Genomic DNA, 16,689 nt, shown 5'->3' with positions numbered 1-16,689 from the left:
TAAAAGTTACTTTTAGTAAGTCAAAAAAGCTTCTGTTTGCTAATGGGACACTAGAGCTTAGTAAATGACTCCATGGTTATTATCTGGGTCCCAAGTATACCACAGACTGCTACTAAATTTAATAACCACTGACTTTACCTGAAAAAGTATAGCAAACTAGAAACCTAAATGAAAAATGTAAATTTCAGTAATTTTTGGATTAAAATAATCTCAATCCTTTTTTACCCATATTTTTTCTTTTAATTTATTGTGATTTAATTACAGGTTAATAAATAAATGCCAAAATATAAACTTGGATCAATTGGCACTGACACTCAGGTGCAGTGTGTTGAGACAGATTCCCAGGTTCTATATGCTTTTGGAAGGAAAGGGAGCCTCAAGAGATCGCTGATAATGAAATGCAAAGTCTGAGGGCTCAGTAGCATAAGCACCATTTGCTTTTCAACCCCACTGAAATAGGTATTCTTGCCCACAACCCAAACATACTAGCAATTAGACTTACTATAAACTACATTCATATAACATTTGTTTCCGCAATGCTCTGGTAATTCAAAGGGTTCAAAAGTCACATATTTTGTCAAGTTAGCTTCTTATCAATAGAGACTCAAAGTTTATCATTCTTAATTTTCTACTTTAGTGATCTTTTCTATTTTTAACATTTAATTTTTTTAACGATCTTGTCTTGTACCAATGGGAAATAGGTAGAAGGGTAGAGATTCAATAGCAAGGCCAGCACACAAGAACAGAATAAACAATGCCAGTTTTCCTATTCAACGATCAAAGAGTTAAGTTTATTAAGGACTTGATTTCCAAGTTTTTTCCTTTTTTTCAATCTTCTGACTACAAAATGGACCACATATAACTGCTGATTTGCTTCTAGGATCCATTTCCCAGAAAGCAACTGTAAAATGGAATATTTGTCAAGTGACAGTTCTTCTTGATAGTTTTTGAGCCAATGACCAAAACCTGAATATCAGCCTAAGACAGTGCACTTGAATATAGACACTAAAAAGCCTCAACTCTCAGGGTACTGCTGTCCTCCAGAATGCTTTCCTGGTCCATAAAAGGAAGGAATTTCATTAGATGCCCAGTCTCTTCTAGCACAAAATGCTTTTCATTTGTTTGCATTTGTAGAGCTGGCGATGAAATCCAGGGCTTTCCATGTCTAGGCAAGTGTTCTGGGAAGGAGCTATATTCACAGCCAATTTTCTTCTTTCGGTTTACAATATCCTAACTGTCTGGGCTCTTTGGGGATGTATATTTTATCAATTTGACAACTATGTCAAAAATCAAAGATGTGGATTAAAATCACTAATTAAAGTTCACTTTTTAGCCTACAAAAAGGCAGAGACCACTGATAGTAAGAAATTGAACCCTTTTTCTTTCTTAGTGCTGGGACTGAACTCAAGGCCTTCCATGTGGTAAAAATCATTTTACCATAGAACTATATAGTCCCAGTCTTCTCTACAGGGTTAATAGCCCATTATGCAAACATAAAGCAAAATAACAAGTTTTCTTTTTATTTGCCTATATTAGGGAGAAGATTAAATATCTTGCAAAAGTTAAACAACACTCTCCCCTCAACCAACAACCATATTTGATTCAAACCACTTTTGCCAGTCTCCCTTGGGAGAAAAGTTAATCATCTCTGTACTGAGCACCAAAATAAGTACCCACCATTAGTTTGTGTACTTTGTTAGCACTGTTTTAATTATAAGCCTCAGACTTCTTAAGTTAGAATGTGTTATTTCCATTTAATAATTTAAAAAACTAAGACTAAGGAAAACTCATACAATTTACTGCATAGGCAGGTTCCTGCTGACTTCAGCAACACAGCTGTGAGTCAAGCCTCATTCCAAAGTTGGGGAGACTACCTTAGACAAGGTAATCACCACAGGATCTCTAAAACTGTATGCACAAAGTGGGGGATGGGAACGACGTTGAAAGGACTTTGAGGGCATAGGCACATGGCAAATGACTGGAAAACAGTAAGCACTTAAAGATTACTCAACAAAGAATGAAAAAAATGTGTAAGGGTTAAAGGATAGAAACAGAAATCTGAAGAAAAAAAAACACATGAGAAAACAAAGCCTTCGTCCTATCTCCCCCACTGGGATGACACTTAGGTAAGACACACACATTACACCTATAATATATACACACTGGCAGGCTATCAACCGTAAACCAAAGGAGCAGGCTGGTCCTAATAGTAATAATGCCTGCAGCTAATTTCAAACATTAAATGCATACCCTCACTCATCCCTCACAAAAGCCTTGTATAATCAGTATAATCAATTATCCCCTTTCACAGATGGAAAAAAAAAAGCTTACAGTAACAGAATGACTTTATTCTTGTCAGGTATGTACTGTAACAAAATTTGAACCCAGGCCTTTAGCTTGAAAACCCGTGAACTTGATAACTACCCATAAATTAAAAAAAACCACACCTATCATTTTCAAGGCTCCACAAGCATCTTTATTGCAGTATTTTGACTATTTTATAATATTATAGCTTTTGTTGGATGTGTTTTGTTTTTTTAAAGACAGGCTCTCCCTGTGTAGCTCGGACTGACCTCTAACTCTCTTTTGTTAAGATTACGTTTTCCTTCTTTTCCTTTGTGTGCATGTTGGGGTAGGGTGACTGTGTGCTCTGATATGCCTGTTGAGATCAGAGACAACATATAGGAGCTGGTTCTCTCCAACTCAGGTGATCAGGCTTGGCAGAGGTGCCCTTGCCTACTGAGTGGTCTTGCCTCACCATGGCCTCCAACTTTTGATCCTCCTGCCTCAGCTTTTCAAGTGCTAGGATTTCAGGCACCGTACCACTAGATCTTGTTACACTTAACATTAAGTTGCATGTAAGTAATTGGTTGGTTCCAAGAATCTTGAACTCACCATCCTCCTGTATCAGCCTATCATGTAGCTAGAATTACAAGCCACATTTTTTTTAACATTCATATTGATCTAGGCCAAAATATTGTTGCTGTTGTTTATTTTTTGAGACAAGGTCTCACTGTGTAGCCTGGCTAGCCTAGAGCTCTCTATGTAGATCAGGCTGGCTTCAAACTCATAGAGATCCACTTTCTCTGCCTCCTGAGTGCTGGGATTACAGGTGTGTACCACTATGCCCAGCTGCTTATGTTTTATTATACTTGAAGATGCCTCAGAATCACACGGGGAGGTCTTGTTTAAGAACAGTTTACTGAGCCACCCCCAGATTCAGGATGTCCAGGAAGAGCCTAAGAATTCACATTTCTGGCAAGTCTCCATATGAGGCCAGAGACTATACATAAAAACTACTAAGGTAAATAATCCCAATCAACACGTTAGTTTCTTTAGCTATTTGGGTGGTGTGGTTTGTATTTTATTATCCTGGCACTTAAACTGTCACTATTATCTCTGGCATCTAAAATCTGTTATTTGAGGCATATCATACCTGCCTTCAGATATTTACTAATAATGTGCCCCCTCTCAAAACTGTTGGTCAAATGCCCTATAAGTCATCTCTACTTAAAAAGACAGGTGAAGCACATGCTCATTTCTTTTTAATTAAGATTCTTAAATTTCTTTTAGTTAGATTCCTCGAGCTGTATAGCATATCCTGGCCAACATTAGTTCATCTGTATAAAAAGTCTAAGAGCATAGTCTCAGATTTATACTTGAATCTTGTTATAAAATATCAGTACCTACATTTTCTTAAAAATCATTTATAAAGGGAAATTATTATCTCTACCAATTCCCTAAGGCTAGAGACCCTCAAGGCAAAATTTTCTCGTGTTTCACTCTTATTTAAGGGGATATTCACATTCACTAGGTAAGAACAACAGAAAGCATCATGTTATACAGTCTGTACTGGATGTTTTGTGTTCAGAGATTCTGTCTTCAGACTGAATTTTCTCATTAAAATATATCCAAGTTAACCACGACTAGTACCACTTTTTATTGGCTCTTTTTGTAAACCCATGTCACTGTGTTTAGTGCTACCAGACTTGTGTGATACAAAAAAAAAAATGGAATTAATTGAATACAACCAGATCATTAAGAGCCCAAGGCAAAATTCAGCTCCCTACTTTCTTCATTCCCTTTCTGTGATCACTTTCAGTCTGCTCTTAATCCATATCAAGCTGTGGAAGTTTCTCTTTCTGGCTTAAATTTTCCCTGGTGAAGAAGGGAAAGGAAAATATTTTGGTTCAAAAGGAAAGTCAATGCCAGTGTGTCAGTTGCCAAAACAAATAGGAAGCTTGAAAGTTCTGGGAGAGCTCACATTTAATCAAAGCTAACTATGGGAGTTTTAATCCAAGATTTTCCAAAATATAAATATTCTTCTTGGATGAAATGCTATTTATGTCCGCAAATCACAAAGAGGCGACTGTACATTTAACTTTCAGGACCCTGCTTCCAAAAGGCCTTATACTCCAACACTGAGTAAGCTTCTTTGCTTTGAGTCCCTCAGCACTCCCATGTTTCACCAGACAGACAGGCTGCTGATTATCTCCCTGGATAGGACTGCACGTTTCCTGCAGCACTGGTACAGCATGCTGTAAATCTACCTCCACCGGTAAAGCAAGAGGCTGTGGGTCTCTCCTGGCTCTGAGTTGCATTTCTCACATAAATTCATCTGCATTAGCTTCTTACAAGTACCATGAGAAACCACTAACTGCTGTTATCCCATTTTAGGATAATAAAGCTTAAAATCATACTGTAAGGAGATTCAGAGGTGAAGTTTAAAATAATCTATTTAAGTAAGTTGTGTCATAACATAGAATGCTCATTACTGACATGCGCAAGATATAAATTTTTGGTTGTGTCTACATGGCCTGGATGCAGGCAAGTGTCGGGGTGACATCAAAGAGGTAATTATGTGAATGTGAAGAAGGGGCAAGGAAATATACTTATCAGCACCTCATATTTATTCTTTGCCATTTCTCTTCTGAGTCAGTACTTTCTCATCATAATACCTCCAATGACGGTAAAGAGTTCTTACTTAGGCTACTATTTCTAACAGGGTTCTAAACTATAGCTGAATCACTCTGATCAGCCCATAGCTCCATTTGGTTTCCACATGAACTGATAAATCAGAAGATCTCTTCAGAAAGCCTTTGAGGAAATTGCCTTTTACTTCCCCTTCACTAAATGCCACATGTACTTATGCATTTTGAGTATTATAAAATCTTTAAAGTGTTTTATTTTTTAAAAAAAATAAAACTTGTTGCCACTTATTTGAATTAAAAAACCAAACTGGCAATTTAGACTCCATTAGTTCAATAGATTTCCTTCTTGGCTATTTAGCCATTATAACCTTGCTTGGAGGAAAGAAATAGTTAAAATCCATTTAAGATTTGATTCCAAATCTCTACTAACTGGATAAGTCATCTTGGCACTGCAACATCACTGAATCTTGATTTCATATACACAAAAAGAAACTTATCTCTGTAAAATTGTGATGAGAGGCCAAGAAAATGGCTATGGGGTGAGAACACTTGCTCTGCAAGCATGGGAACCCAAGTCCAAAGCACCTACATAAAAAGCTAGGCATACTGCTCATGGGACTCTTTTTCCTTCTGTTGGGTTGACTTGGTGTGATGGTTTTTCGCTTTGTCTTATTACATTTTATTTTGTCAGTTGCTATCTCTTAGAAGCCTATTCTTTTCTATTAAAAGACAGAAAGGGAGTGGATTCAAAAGGGAGGAGAGGTGGTGAGGAATTGGGAGGAGTAAAGGGAGGGAAAACTGTATCAGTATATGTTATATGAGAAAAGACCTTATTTTCAATAAAATGAATAAACCCTAGGATACGTAAAAAATAAATAAAATAAAAAATCTGGGCACAACTTCATGTGCTTGTAACTTCAGCATTGTGAGGCGAAGACAGTCAGATACCAGGAGTCAGATGGCCAGGAAGCCTGGACAAAATGGTGAGTCTTCCTGTACAGTGAGGTATCCTGTCTTGAAGATACCCATTGTCCTCCTCTGACCTCTGCATGTGTACACAAGGGAAACTGCACCTGCACACTCATATTTACACACACACAAGAAAAAAACTGGTGAGAAGTAAATGAGACATGGTATGTGACAGTGTGGCACAAAGGCTGACAGCTAGAAGGCACATTCAGTGAACATCCTTGGGTGCCTTCCCTCTGGTATATGGACAAAAAGAGTGAAAGTTACATTTTATGAATGGGTTATTGGCCTATCTGAATAATCCAGCCATTCTGTGCTTCACTATGGCCAGTTTCATACAGGTTATCATAATAAACCCAAAACTTCTGGATCCAAAAGTACCACAGATGTTCTCCTAGCTAACAAGCTATTTAACACAAGATGTTATTGGTTTAAGAAAAGTAAACAAAAACAAATTGATGCCCTGAAGAGACTGAGTCAGGTCATAGACAAATGAAGACCCTAAATAGCTGTCAGAATTCCTCTTCTCCATGTCTGCCTGGTCAGCTCAGGGCCCAGTCAGCAGAGGGACTGCAAACCCAAAATACACTCTTTATGCCTGAGTTGAGACTTACGTTTTGCAGCTCTTAACAACTCTTCTTTTTGTGACCTTTGACAAATGACGACAAAAAGCAGTCAGTGCTCAGTCTCGACCTAACAAGGCCACCCCCGTCTTTATCTCTGTACAGTATCCAGGCATAATACATGCCTCGACTCTCAAGTAGAAAATAGGAAGTTACCAGACTGTACTCTTCATGAGAAGTCCCTACCTTGCCATGGTCAAATATTTCTAGCCTACAATCCATCAAAAATAGCAAACACTTATATATTGAAAGAGATGGATGAATAAGGTTTGGTACGCTCCACAGGCTTCCAAAAGACCCCCAACCTCTGAATACCTTTTAAAAATGAAATATGAACAGAAATATAATCCCCAAAGAACAGCCTGTCCTGTTCTTTTTAATTCTTTCCAGAGATCATACCCACAATTCCACAGTAGCCTAGAATTAGAAGAAAGCCAAGATTAAAGATTATACCCTGCTAGTGGATTTTCTCAGAGCTGGGCTTGTTTGCCGTTTTTTTTTTTTTTTTTTTTTTTTTTTTTTTTTTTTTGATAGCCCGGAAAGAGATGAGGCCATTGGTGTATGTGGGAGTAACACCAGGCTGAGCAGGGAAAACAGGCTGAGCAGGGACAGCAGAAATGTGAGCCATCAGGATCTTTAAAAGACACTTGGAAGACTCTTTGTATACCCTTTAAAGACTCCGTACCTTGGAGAAGTGTATACTTTTACAATGAAACCCTACCATGTCTAAGAACTGCTTCAAGATAAATGGCAAAGAAGAGTTCTGGGGTGTGAGAGAGGATTGTCCAGGAGCCAGAGGCTGCCAAAGCCAGGTGACTATTTTGTTTAGTCAATTTTTAAAATTTTCCAAAATAAAAAATTAAAAAAAAAATACATGGGGGAGAAAACCTTATTTAAAAAGGGGGAAATCATCAGCCAGACACTGTATTTACTCGTGTTCAGGAAAATAAAGATCATTATGTAGCCCAAGTCCCACTATTATTGTTGTGAAATAATTTAATTTTTAAAATTATAATTCATTTATGAAAATATTCTTTAAAATTAAGTTCAATTATCACATTCCAGTCAAACAATGGTTTCCACATTTAAATGACATTTGTGTGTGTGTGTGTGTGTGTGTGTGTGTGTGTGTGTTGCATGTGCATGCAGAGATGAAGATCAGAGGACAACTGAAAGCAGTTGGCTATTTCCTTCTGCCACGTGGTTTCCAGGAATTGAACTCATATCATTAGGCTTGGCCACAGGTGATCTCACCTGCTGAGCCAACTTGCCAGCCCTGACTAAACTGCTATTGCAAATTTTGTCAAATTAAAATATTCTTTTAATAACAGAATCTTTTGGAAGACAAATACTAGGCATAATCTCGTTTTACTCTCAAAAGGACTGGAGAAATGAAAAAAGGGGGGAAGAATCAGGAGAGCAACATGCCTATCCTGGGTTATATGTCTAATAAACAGCAAAGCCATATGTAGAGACCAGATCTGTCTTGTCATAATTAAGATTGTTTTAGGGGTAGAAATGTTCTTGGGGTCTCATGGACAATAAAGTGGCAGCAAATGTTTTACTAGCTAGCATAATGAACCTACCAGTTGGATGCATCCCTCTAGGCTTCCTGAAAGGATTATTATTTAAAATGTACCTCACATTATAAATACAAGCATGGCTTTGAAATACATAATGCAATATACAACTGGTGTATAAAAATGATCAATGTATATCAAAAAACACTCTGCAAATTCAAATCACATATCACTTCTGATATATCTACAGCTAAATCTGTTAGTTTGCCTTAAAGTTTAATCAATTAGATCCTGAATTAAAATGGAGTTAAATTATTTAGTTTATGATTTGATTATAATGTTAAGAAAAATGCGTGCTAAATATCACTCCGATATTAGCAAAGATTAGAAAGAGATTATAAAATACATTATCAAATCATTTTTGTGAGAGTCCCATACCTATTTTATAATATAATTTCTCAATAAATTAATGCTAAAATTAGCAATAACCATATTTGTTAGGCTTGCAATAAGTAAACTCTTCTGATAGGTTTTAGAGCAATTTTTTGATCACATTTCAAGACTTTCCTGAAAACAACACAAAATATGGCTAAAAATTCTACCCTGGGGGCTCTTGCAGAGAACCTGGGCTCCTTCCCAGCACATATATGGGAGCTCACAACCTTCTGTAACTCCAGTTCCAGGGGATCCAATGCCCTCTTCAGATCCGCAGGTATTACGCCTCATGAAGTATATAGACATACATACAGGCAAATCACTCAGACAAATAAAATAAAAATCAATAAATTCTTTTTAAATGAGGGAAAAACAGGGGGAAAGGGTTTCAAAAAAAGTCTACTCTGGTTAGTTTCAGCTCTATCAGGTAATAGCAGATTGTTAGACGCCCTCTGCAAAGAGGAAGAAGTTGTACCCCTTTCCCAGCATGTTTTCCAGCATTTCAATTCTAACAGAGCTAGACACATCCAACACATATTTCACAATTACAAAATAGGTTTCTGTCTAAGTCAAACAAAAGATTTCCTATGCAAAAATCTCTGTTGGAATTAAATTAAGAAAAGATAAAATAGAATGAGGTTGTATGTTATGATGTTTAATAATTCACTAAGACTTGTCACCTGAAGCACTATAGTGACTTTCTATTTATAAGCACACGATATAATTTTAAAGACACAATGCTGACACCACCTAGTAAGTTATTAAGGTGACAAGAATTACTTGTGAAATTAAGACAATTTAATAAACTTGTGATGTTGTGTCTAAGGTAATAGCAAATGGAGCCTTAAGTAAAGTCCTGAATTCTCTCTCTACCAATCAAGATTAATGGTAATCTTTGTAGCCATTTTCCTGGTTCTTAGCTAATGGAGATGGGAACATAAATGGAGCCTTAGATAACAGTATATAGACTACGGAATTCTGCTCTACTTTTCCTGTAAGGACAGATCTAGGCATCACTCCAATAAGGTACTATATTCAAATATAATTACTGGCAGGCATCCCAATCTATTATTTGGTTTGGAAATTGGAGCTCCAGAATGTGTTTGGCAGGACAGATAAGACTTATTTATTTTCTCCTAAATGTAAGGGTCAAATCATACCTTAGTCACATGAATATGAGCCTTGTCTCTTTATTTTGAAGTCAGGACAATACAACCAAAAGTCAGGGGATTGAGGAATTCTATTACAGGGAGTAATAGAGCCTATCAGAAAGCGCCTAACCCATTTCTGTTATATAGTAACTACTCAAATGAAAAAATGAAGGGATAAAGCCAGGCAGTGGTGGTGCAGCCTTTATTCCCAGCACTTGGGAGGCAGAGACGAGCGGATCTCTGAGTTCAAGGCCAGCCTGGTCTTGAGTTCCCTTATGGGCTCCAAAGCTAGAGGGAAACTCTCTTGAAAAACAAAACAAAAACAAACAAACAAAAGTATCTGGAGCCAGTGAGATTGGTTAAAGACACTGCTGCCAACCCTGATGACCTGAATTCAATCCCCAGGTCCCACATGGTAGAAAGAGAGAAACAAGTTTTACAAGTTGTCCTCTGACCTCCATGCATGTACAGTGGCATTGGCAAGTACACATAAATACAATAAACAAATGTTATAAGAAATTTAGTTATTGACCTTAACATTATGAAGTTTAACATTTAGAGTTAATAAACAAATATGTTATTATTTTTTACTTATAAAACTCTAAGAGCCAACTTTTTAAATGGAAAGCCTCATTATGTTGCTCAGGCTGGCCATAACTTCTAGACTCTCCAACCTGCCTCAGCCTCCGGAGTAGCAGAAACTATTCTGGGCTCACAATCAGCTTTTGGTCATCACACACAGTTAACTTTTCCCCTTTCATCTTACATGCTTGTGGGAGGAGCTCCTCTCACACCCCAAACTTAAGCCTTTTATGTTGTGAAGAGGTGCTATAGTATAATGGTTAAGAGTCAAATCTTGCAGGTACATAATAATTTCTACCTCATAGGATTAATGAATGGATTAACATACAAAACACAACATAAAAAGCACCATATATATTATTAAATGCATATTAATTTAATGTATCTGAAAACAGGATTCAAGTTATGACTTCTCAATTCATACCTTCAATTCATGAAGCTTTAGACTAGGTAAAAACTCAGAAACAACTTTTAATTAAAGTTTTTTTCTCAAAATATACCTCTTCGGTGGATCAGTTAGGGGGCTCTATATTCATGGGGGTGTATAATCAGGCTTCCTAAGAGTTTGATCTCTGGATCCACTTGGTGGAAGGACAAAACTGGCCCCTGTAAATTATTTTCTGACCCCACATGTACACATGTGTATACATACAAAACAAATAAAATTGAAAAAAATTAAACATTATTCATTTTAAAACCCAGGATTATGATTTGGCCAGAACAAAAGCAAACCTGCAGTAAACAAATGTAAAAAAACATTCTGTTTCATTTCAAACTAAATAAAAGTTGTCCAATATTAGGCAAGTTCCAGATAATTTCTATTTTAACATAACATGCTATCCTGATTTATATGAATATTATAATCTCATATTAAGCCCAGTACCAAAAATTATGGAGATGGGGAGCATAAAACAATCCACTTTCTAATCTTTCCATATTTGAAAACAATTTTTTTTGAGATAGGTCTCACTCACTATGTAGCACTAGCTGGCCTAAAACCCACAGAGATCCACCTGCCCCTGAAGTGCTAGAATTGAAGGCGAACACCACCATGTCCAGCCTTTCTGTATTTAAACCAAGTTTACTGGCCAGCCCTTTTCCTATCCTTAGCATAATAGACAAGAAAAAGCAACAGGAAAGTAAAAAAAAATAAATAGACAAACAAACAAACAAAAGTTTCAGTGCTGGAGAGCAAATCCAAAGCCTTACACAAGCCAAACAAGTGTTCTATTATTAATATCCCCAGCCCTCTGAGAGGGTTAGTTTTTAACAACAGCCTTTATTATCAATCTCAGTCTGCTATTTAAAAAACAAGTTTAACTGATCCAAAGGATTCCATATGTTCAACACATCCTACCAGCCCCATAGGGAGAAAACCTGACTCACATATATAGATATTTTATGTCCTGAACTTCTCATTTTCCCTGAACAGTTCTCTACCAAAGTTAGTAAGTTCAGAATGAGGGATCATTCGGTCACATAAGTTTACTGTTAGTGTAAGAAGTAGAAAATAAGGAAGAAAAGTGCATACAATTCTCACACTAATCATAATCTAGTTAAAAAGTATGGGTTTTTAAACTTTATTTATTTTTATTTTATGTCCAACTGTGTTTTGCCATGGGTGTCAGGTCTCCTGGAACTGGAGTTACAGACAGTTGTGAGCTGCCATGTGGGTGCTGGGAATTGAGTGCTCTTAGCCACCGAGCAATCTCTCCAGCCCCCAAGGTATAGGTTTGTTTTATAATACATACTTTTATTTTATGTGCATTGATGTTTTGGCTGTATGTATGTCTGTGTGAGGGTGTCAGATCTTAGAGTTACAGACAATTGAGAGCTGCCATGTGGGTGCTGGGATTTGAACCTGGGTCCTCTGGAAGAGCAGTCAGTGCTCTTAACTGCTGAGCCATCTCTCCAGCCCAAGGTATTGATTTTTTAAATTAGCAGTACATAAATAGTTTGTGAGTCATCTTTGCATTAAATTGCTTTAAAATTTATGTCTTAAGGAATATTAAAAACAACTTTTTAAAGCCATTGTCAATGTCTTGAGCAGCTATTTATCTGTCACTACATGACAACTGTACTTTGGCTTGAGCAAAAAATAATGCTTTCTAATAGCAAATGCCAACAAGGAAAAAAACTTAAAAATAAAAAACTAACACTAAATTTGATCAAATATTTTAAGATGCCTTGCACCTGTATCCTTAAGGAGTGAAAAGATACTTAATTCCTTGGATTGACATATGGCTCTCTTAGCAAACTTTCACTTCCCTTAACCAGGAACACTACGACTATCTTATACTATGCTTTAGTCCCTGCTGAACTGTTTCTAAAATAACCCCTTGGCTGTAATACATGTGTGTGACACATTCGTGTATAAATAATTTTAATCCCGTGTTTAGTTTCCTTATCTGTAAATGGGATAAGGATAAACTTACCTTGTGGGTTGCTGTGAGGAGAGGTTCGGTGTACCTCATTACTTTCTATAAATTTTCTAAGGACACAGGAATGATCATACACTATGATATATACACTGAGTGTGGCAAGTGATGTTCAGCTGATCTGAAATTCCCTTTACCTTGTTTTCTGTGATATAAACTGGCTGTTCATTAGTTCAAAAACATCAAACAATGTTACTCCTACCAGATAAAGGATATACTAGTAGCAACAAAGACAAGTGATCTTTGCCTGGATCTATTTTTAGGAATGGTTTAATTATCTACACTCCTAGAATTAACACTGGAAAATAAACAAGTGGGTGAAGGGCATCAGATACCCAAAAAAAAAAAAAAAAAAAAAACACCAAAAAACAAAAAAGGCATGGCACCTTCATGGCTTTAGCATTTAGAAGACTCCGGGTTCTACACCAAGCACTGCAAATAATAATTAATAGTAATAATAATTCTAAACATGGCAAAAACCCCATCTACCATTTCTCCCTAAGCAGTAGTCCTTACTGACACAAGAAAGGTCAGAATTTGCAGAGAGATTTAAGAGGAATTGCTGAATCGATCAGTTCAGACTGCTCAGACTACAAGGTTCACGTCTAAATATAACCAAGAGGAAAACTGCAACCTAGCAGTTAGTTGGTTTTAGTAAATCCCTACCTTATAATGTCAAAAAAGGTCATTTTTAGTTAGTTTCTTCAGATAGGCAGAAAACATTCATTAGTTTTCACAACAAAACACACATCTGCTACATATTACCATTCTTCCTTAAGCAAGTGAAGAAAATTCTCTTGTTAAACAAGAAAGGTATTATAAGTAATTAGGGTATCACTAACTACCTGATATCTGTAGTCATAAAGGGAAAAATTAAGGCCCAAGAAACAAGTGACTATTTTTTGTTCCAATTACACTCATTTGCTAAAATAAAGACAGGCAATCAATTTATTTTCTAAGATCTCTAATATGGACACAGACAATTCCAATTCTTTCATTCCACAGATACTCTACCACATGACTTCCTTATTCATCCTAATTTATTAATGGAACAACATCTTACCGGAAAAGGAAAAATGGTGTCAGCCCTGTTCAAGCTATCTTCCATCCAGGATTTGGGAGCAAAGGCTGAGCTAGGGCGAGCATACTTCTGGAGCTGAATATGATTGCTTGCAAAATTTTTCTTCAAAGGTGAGATGGAGTTCAGGGGTGTTATTCCACCATTCAGCCCTCTGCGGTGATCTCGGCCTTGAGAAGCTCCCCAGCCACCATAGCCACCACCTCCTGGGCTCCAGGAAGAAGAGGGGGTTGGAGAGGGACTCTGGTAGCTGCTCCATGGAGAAGGAGGTTTGCTAAGATTATTCGCCAAATGAGGCAGCTGGTTAAAAGCAGCATTTCTATGTGTGAAAGGTGGGGGGTGGGGACTGGCAGGAGACCTCCTTTGCTGCTGATGCTGGCTGTGATGATGCTGGAAATGGGGGTGATGAGGATGGTGCTGGGAGAGAGGACCAATCTGAGGGGAGAAGCTACCACCAAAGCCAGGGCTGACATGATGGGGAAAATTTTGAAACAACAGAGCACCATTATTAGCTGAAGCGCCAGGGACCCCACCCTGGTGAAAGAAACTTGCATCTTCATTGATTATCGTGGAGGAAGAAGGTGCTATCGCTGCTGACCAGTTACTGAAACCAGTAAGGGATGATGCACTAGATGTCAAGGGTTGGGTGGAAGTACCGAGGCCCGTGGTTTCTTGATAATCAAACCCTGTCAACACTGGTGATTCAATGCGTATTTTTTCTTTTCCATTGCTGTTTTCTGAAGAATTGTCCCCTGGATTTTCTTCAGCTTTTGCCTTTTCACTTTCAGGCAATATTCCAGCTTCCTGACCTGGACTGGGGGAGAGTTGTTGCTTTTCTAAAGGGTCTTGTTGTTCCTGCTGTTGATTTTTTCCTTTTTCTGACCCCAAGATCTCATCCTGAATGTTATGGGTAGCTGGAGCAGGAAAGAGCCAAGCTGACCCAGCACTGCTGCCATTGGCAGCTGTGTTATTATTTATAAAAGCAGCAGGGTTGGGGGTGGCATTTTGGTGATGGTGTGGAGGCTGCAGATGTGGATGGAATCGGACTGGAAAAGCAGATTTATTCCCAGTATTGCTTTGTACTAGCACTCCAAACCCGTAATCCCCCATTTATTATTTTTAGGATCAGAATCTCACAACAAAAAAAAGACAATCTAATGTCTCGCGTCTTTTCCTCTGTATTTCAAATTTGTTTGCTTGAAGTATCTTATTTATAGCTAACTCAAAGATCACAGCTTATCACCCTAAGTATCTCTGATTTGGAATTCTGGTCTCTCTGGAACGACAAACAACTAAAAAAAATCTCTTAAAATATTGATATGAATCCAATTGGGCTTATTTTTAGGCGGAAATAAAAAAGGAAAAAGGTAAAAATCAAGTCTTTGGTTAGTAAAATAGGCGCTTTCTTTTTCCAAAGGAAAATGTACATGAATGACAAAAACACAGCTTCTCAAACATCTATGGATATAGAAGAATAAGCATTGTGCAGAGTAAAAATATATATATATAAAATTTAACAATCACATATGGTCTTCCTCAGCAGTTTAGATTCACATAAAAATTAGAATAGGATTAAGGGGAGAATACGTTCTTTTCTTGGCAGCTTGGTTAAAAAAATCAGGAATAATTTAAGAACATTATATATTATATATTTATATATAGATAGATTATATTAGGTTATCTGGGGCGGGAGGTGAATTTCTGGTTGCCAAAGAGGAAATCAGCCTTGACTAAAGGGAAGATGATTGCAGGGAGGTTTCTGCTGTTCCTGGTCCTGTTTCTGTTCTTTTGTAGGGTGCAGTGTGGGCCTCTGGGGCTGTTCCTGGGGCTCCGGGTGCAGATCTTGCTGCGTTTGCTGTTCTTGTCCCTTCGGCCTCCTCTCCCCCATGAAAGGGGTTGGAACACCCGTTTCTCCCTCTGGGGGGTGTCGAGATCAGGAGGGATTAGCGAGACTGGACAAGGGCGAGCTGGCGGCCCGGGGGTGCGGGGACCAAGGGGGCGACCTGGAAGGTCCTGCGGTTTCTGCCTCTTCCCCTCTCTGCGGCTCCGGGATTTTTTTCCCTCATGGGACCCAGGGGCGGTTTGTTCAGTTCTCTCAGTTCGATTCTCCGCCGGGGGGGGGGGGGGGGGGGGGGAAGGGGGGGGATGGACAAAAAGGAAAACCCCGCTACGTAGTTACTCTAAAGGAGAAAGGCCTCCTCCCTGGGCTTGCGATCTCTTTCCCCCTACACTGCTTGGAAACTATAATTTAGAAGGCTTTTGTTTCTCCTCACGGTTGCTGGGCCGCCGCCGCCGCCGTCGCTTTCCCCTGGTCCCGCAGTCCCAGCTGTCGTCGTTGTGGACTCCGCCTGGCTCTTCTTTTGCTTTGCTTCTTCCTCCTCGTCTTCCTTTGCCGTCCGCCGCTGCCGCTGCCGCCGCCTCCGCCGCCGCCGCCGCCACCGCCTCCGGTGCCCGGGTCCCGCAGCCGCGGCTGAGTCCTTCTCCTCAGGACCGAGCCGAGTGAAATGACAACCAGCTGGAAAGACCGAGAGACACTTCCGGTTCGAGGAGGGAGGGGCAGGGTGTTGCGGAGGCCCCGCCCAGCGTGCGGAAGACCAATCAGACGCTACGATTCCGATTAGGCCACGCCTCCTAGGCTCAGAGCCCCTCCCAGGAAGGTCCCCGGTCATCTCAGAGCCGCCCCTTCCGCCTGCGCCTCGCCCAGTGGGGCCGACGCCGGAGCCGGGTCCGCGCAGCCAGTGAAAGGCGTGTGCCGCCATCTTTTTTGTGGGCAAAGACTCCTTTGAGGTTTATGTTCCCAAAGTAGGCGTCTCAGGAAGCCCATAGAGAGACGTTCGGAATAGAGTGGGCTCCTTGCGCACTGAAACACTGAGCTGAATTGTTGGGGGCCGAAATGGCAAACCCATGAAACCGAGAATAGACGAGAAGCCTGCCCTTAGTAAAGGTGGGTGCCCCAGGCATC

The 16,689-nt window shown here is 39.1% G+C and overlaps 1 protein-coding gene across 4 annotated transcripts in view; it reads right to left on the bottom strand.

Moving 5' to 3' along the window:
• Positions 1–16,214, bottom strand: part of Cpeb4 (cytoplasmic polyadenylation element binding protein 4) — a 58,318-nt gene extending 42,104 nt beyond the window's left edge. For all 4 annotated transcript variants that reach the window (XM_041675852.1, XM_041675853.1, XM_041675854.1 and 1 more), the window contains exon 1: positions 13,713–16,214. In XM_041675852.1, the coding sequence (XP_041531786.1) occupies positions 13,713–14,837 (1,125 nt within the window). In that variant the 5' untranslated portion in view covers positions 14,838–16,214. The remainder of the gene's footprint in view (positions 1–13,712) is intronic.
• Between the last annotated feature and the right edge of the window lie 475 nt (positions 16,215–16,689).

Source organism: Microtus oregoni, unplaced genomic scaffold, assembly GCF_018167655.1.
Source record: "Microtus oregoni isolate MIOR12 unplaced genomic scaffold, Mior012 000027F_ref0000203, whole genome shotgun sequence".
NCBI classification, from domain to species: domain Eukaryota; kingdom Metazoa; phylum Chordata; class Mammalia; order Rodentia; family Cricetidae; genus Microtus; species Microtus oregoni.
Note: the sequence above shows the minus strand (reverse complement) of the source record. Positions and strands in the feature narration are given on the sequence as shown.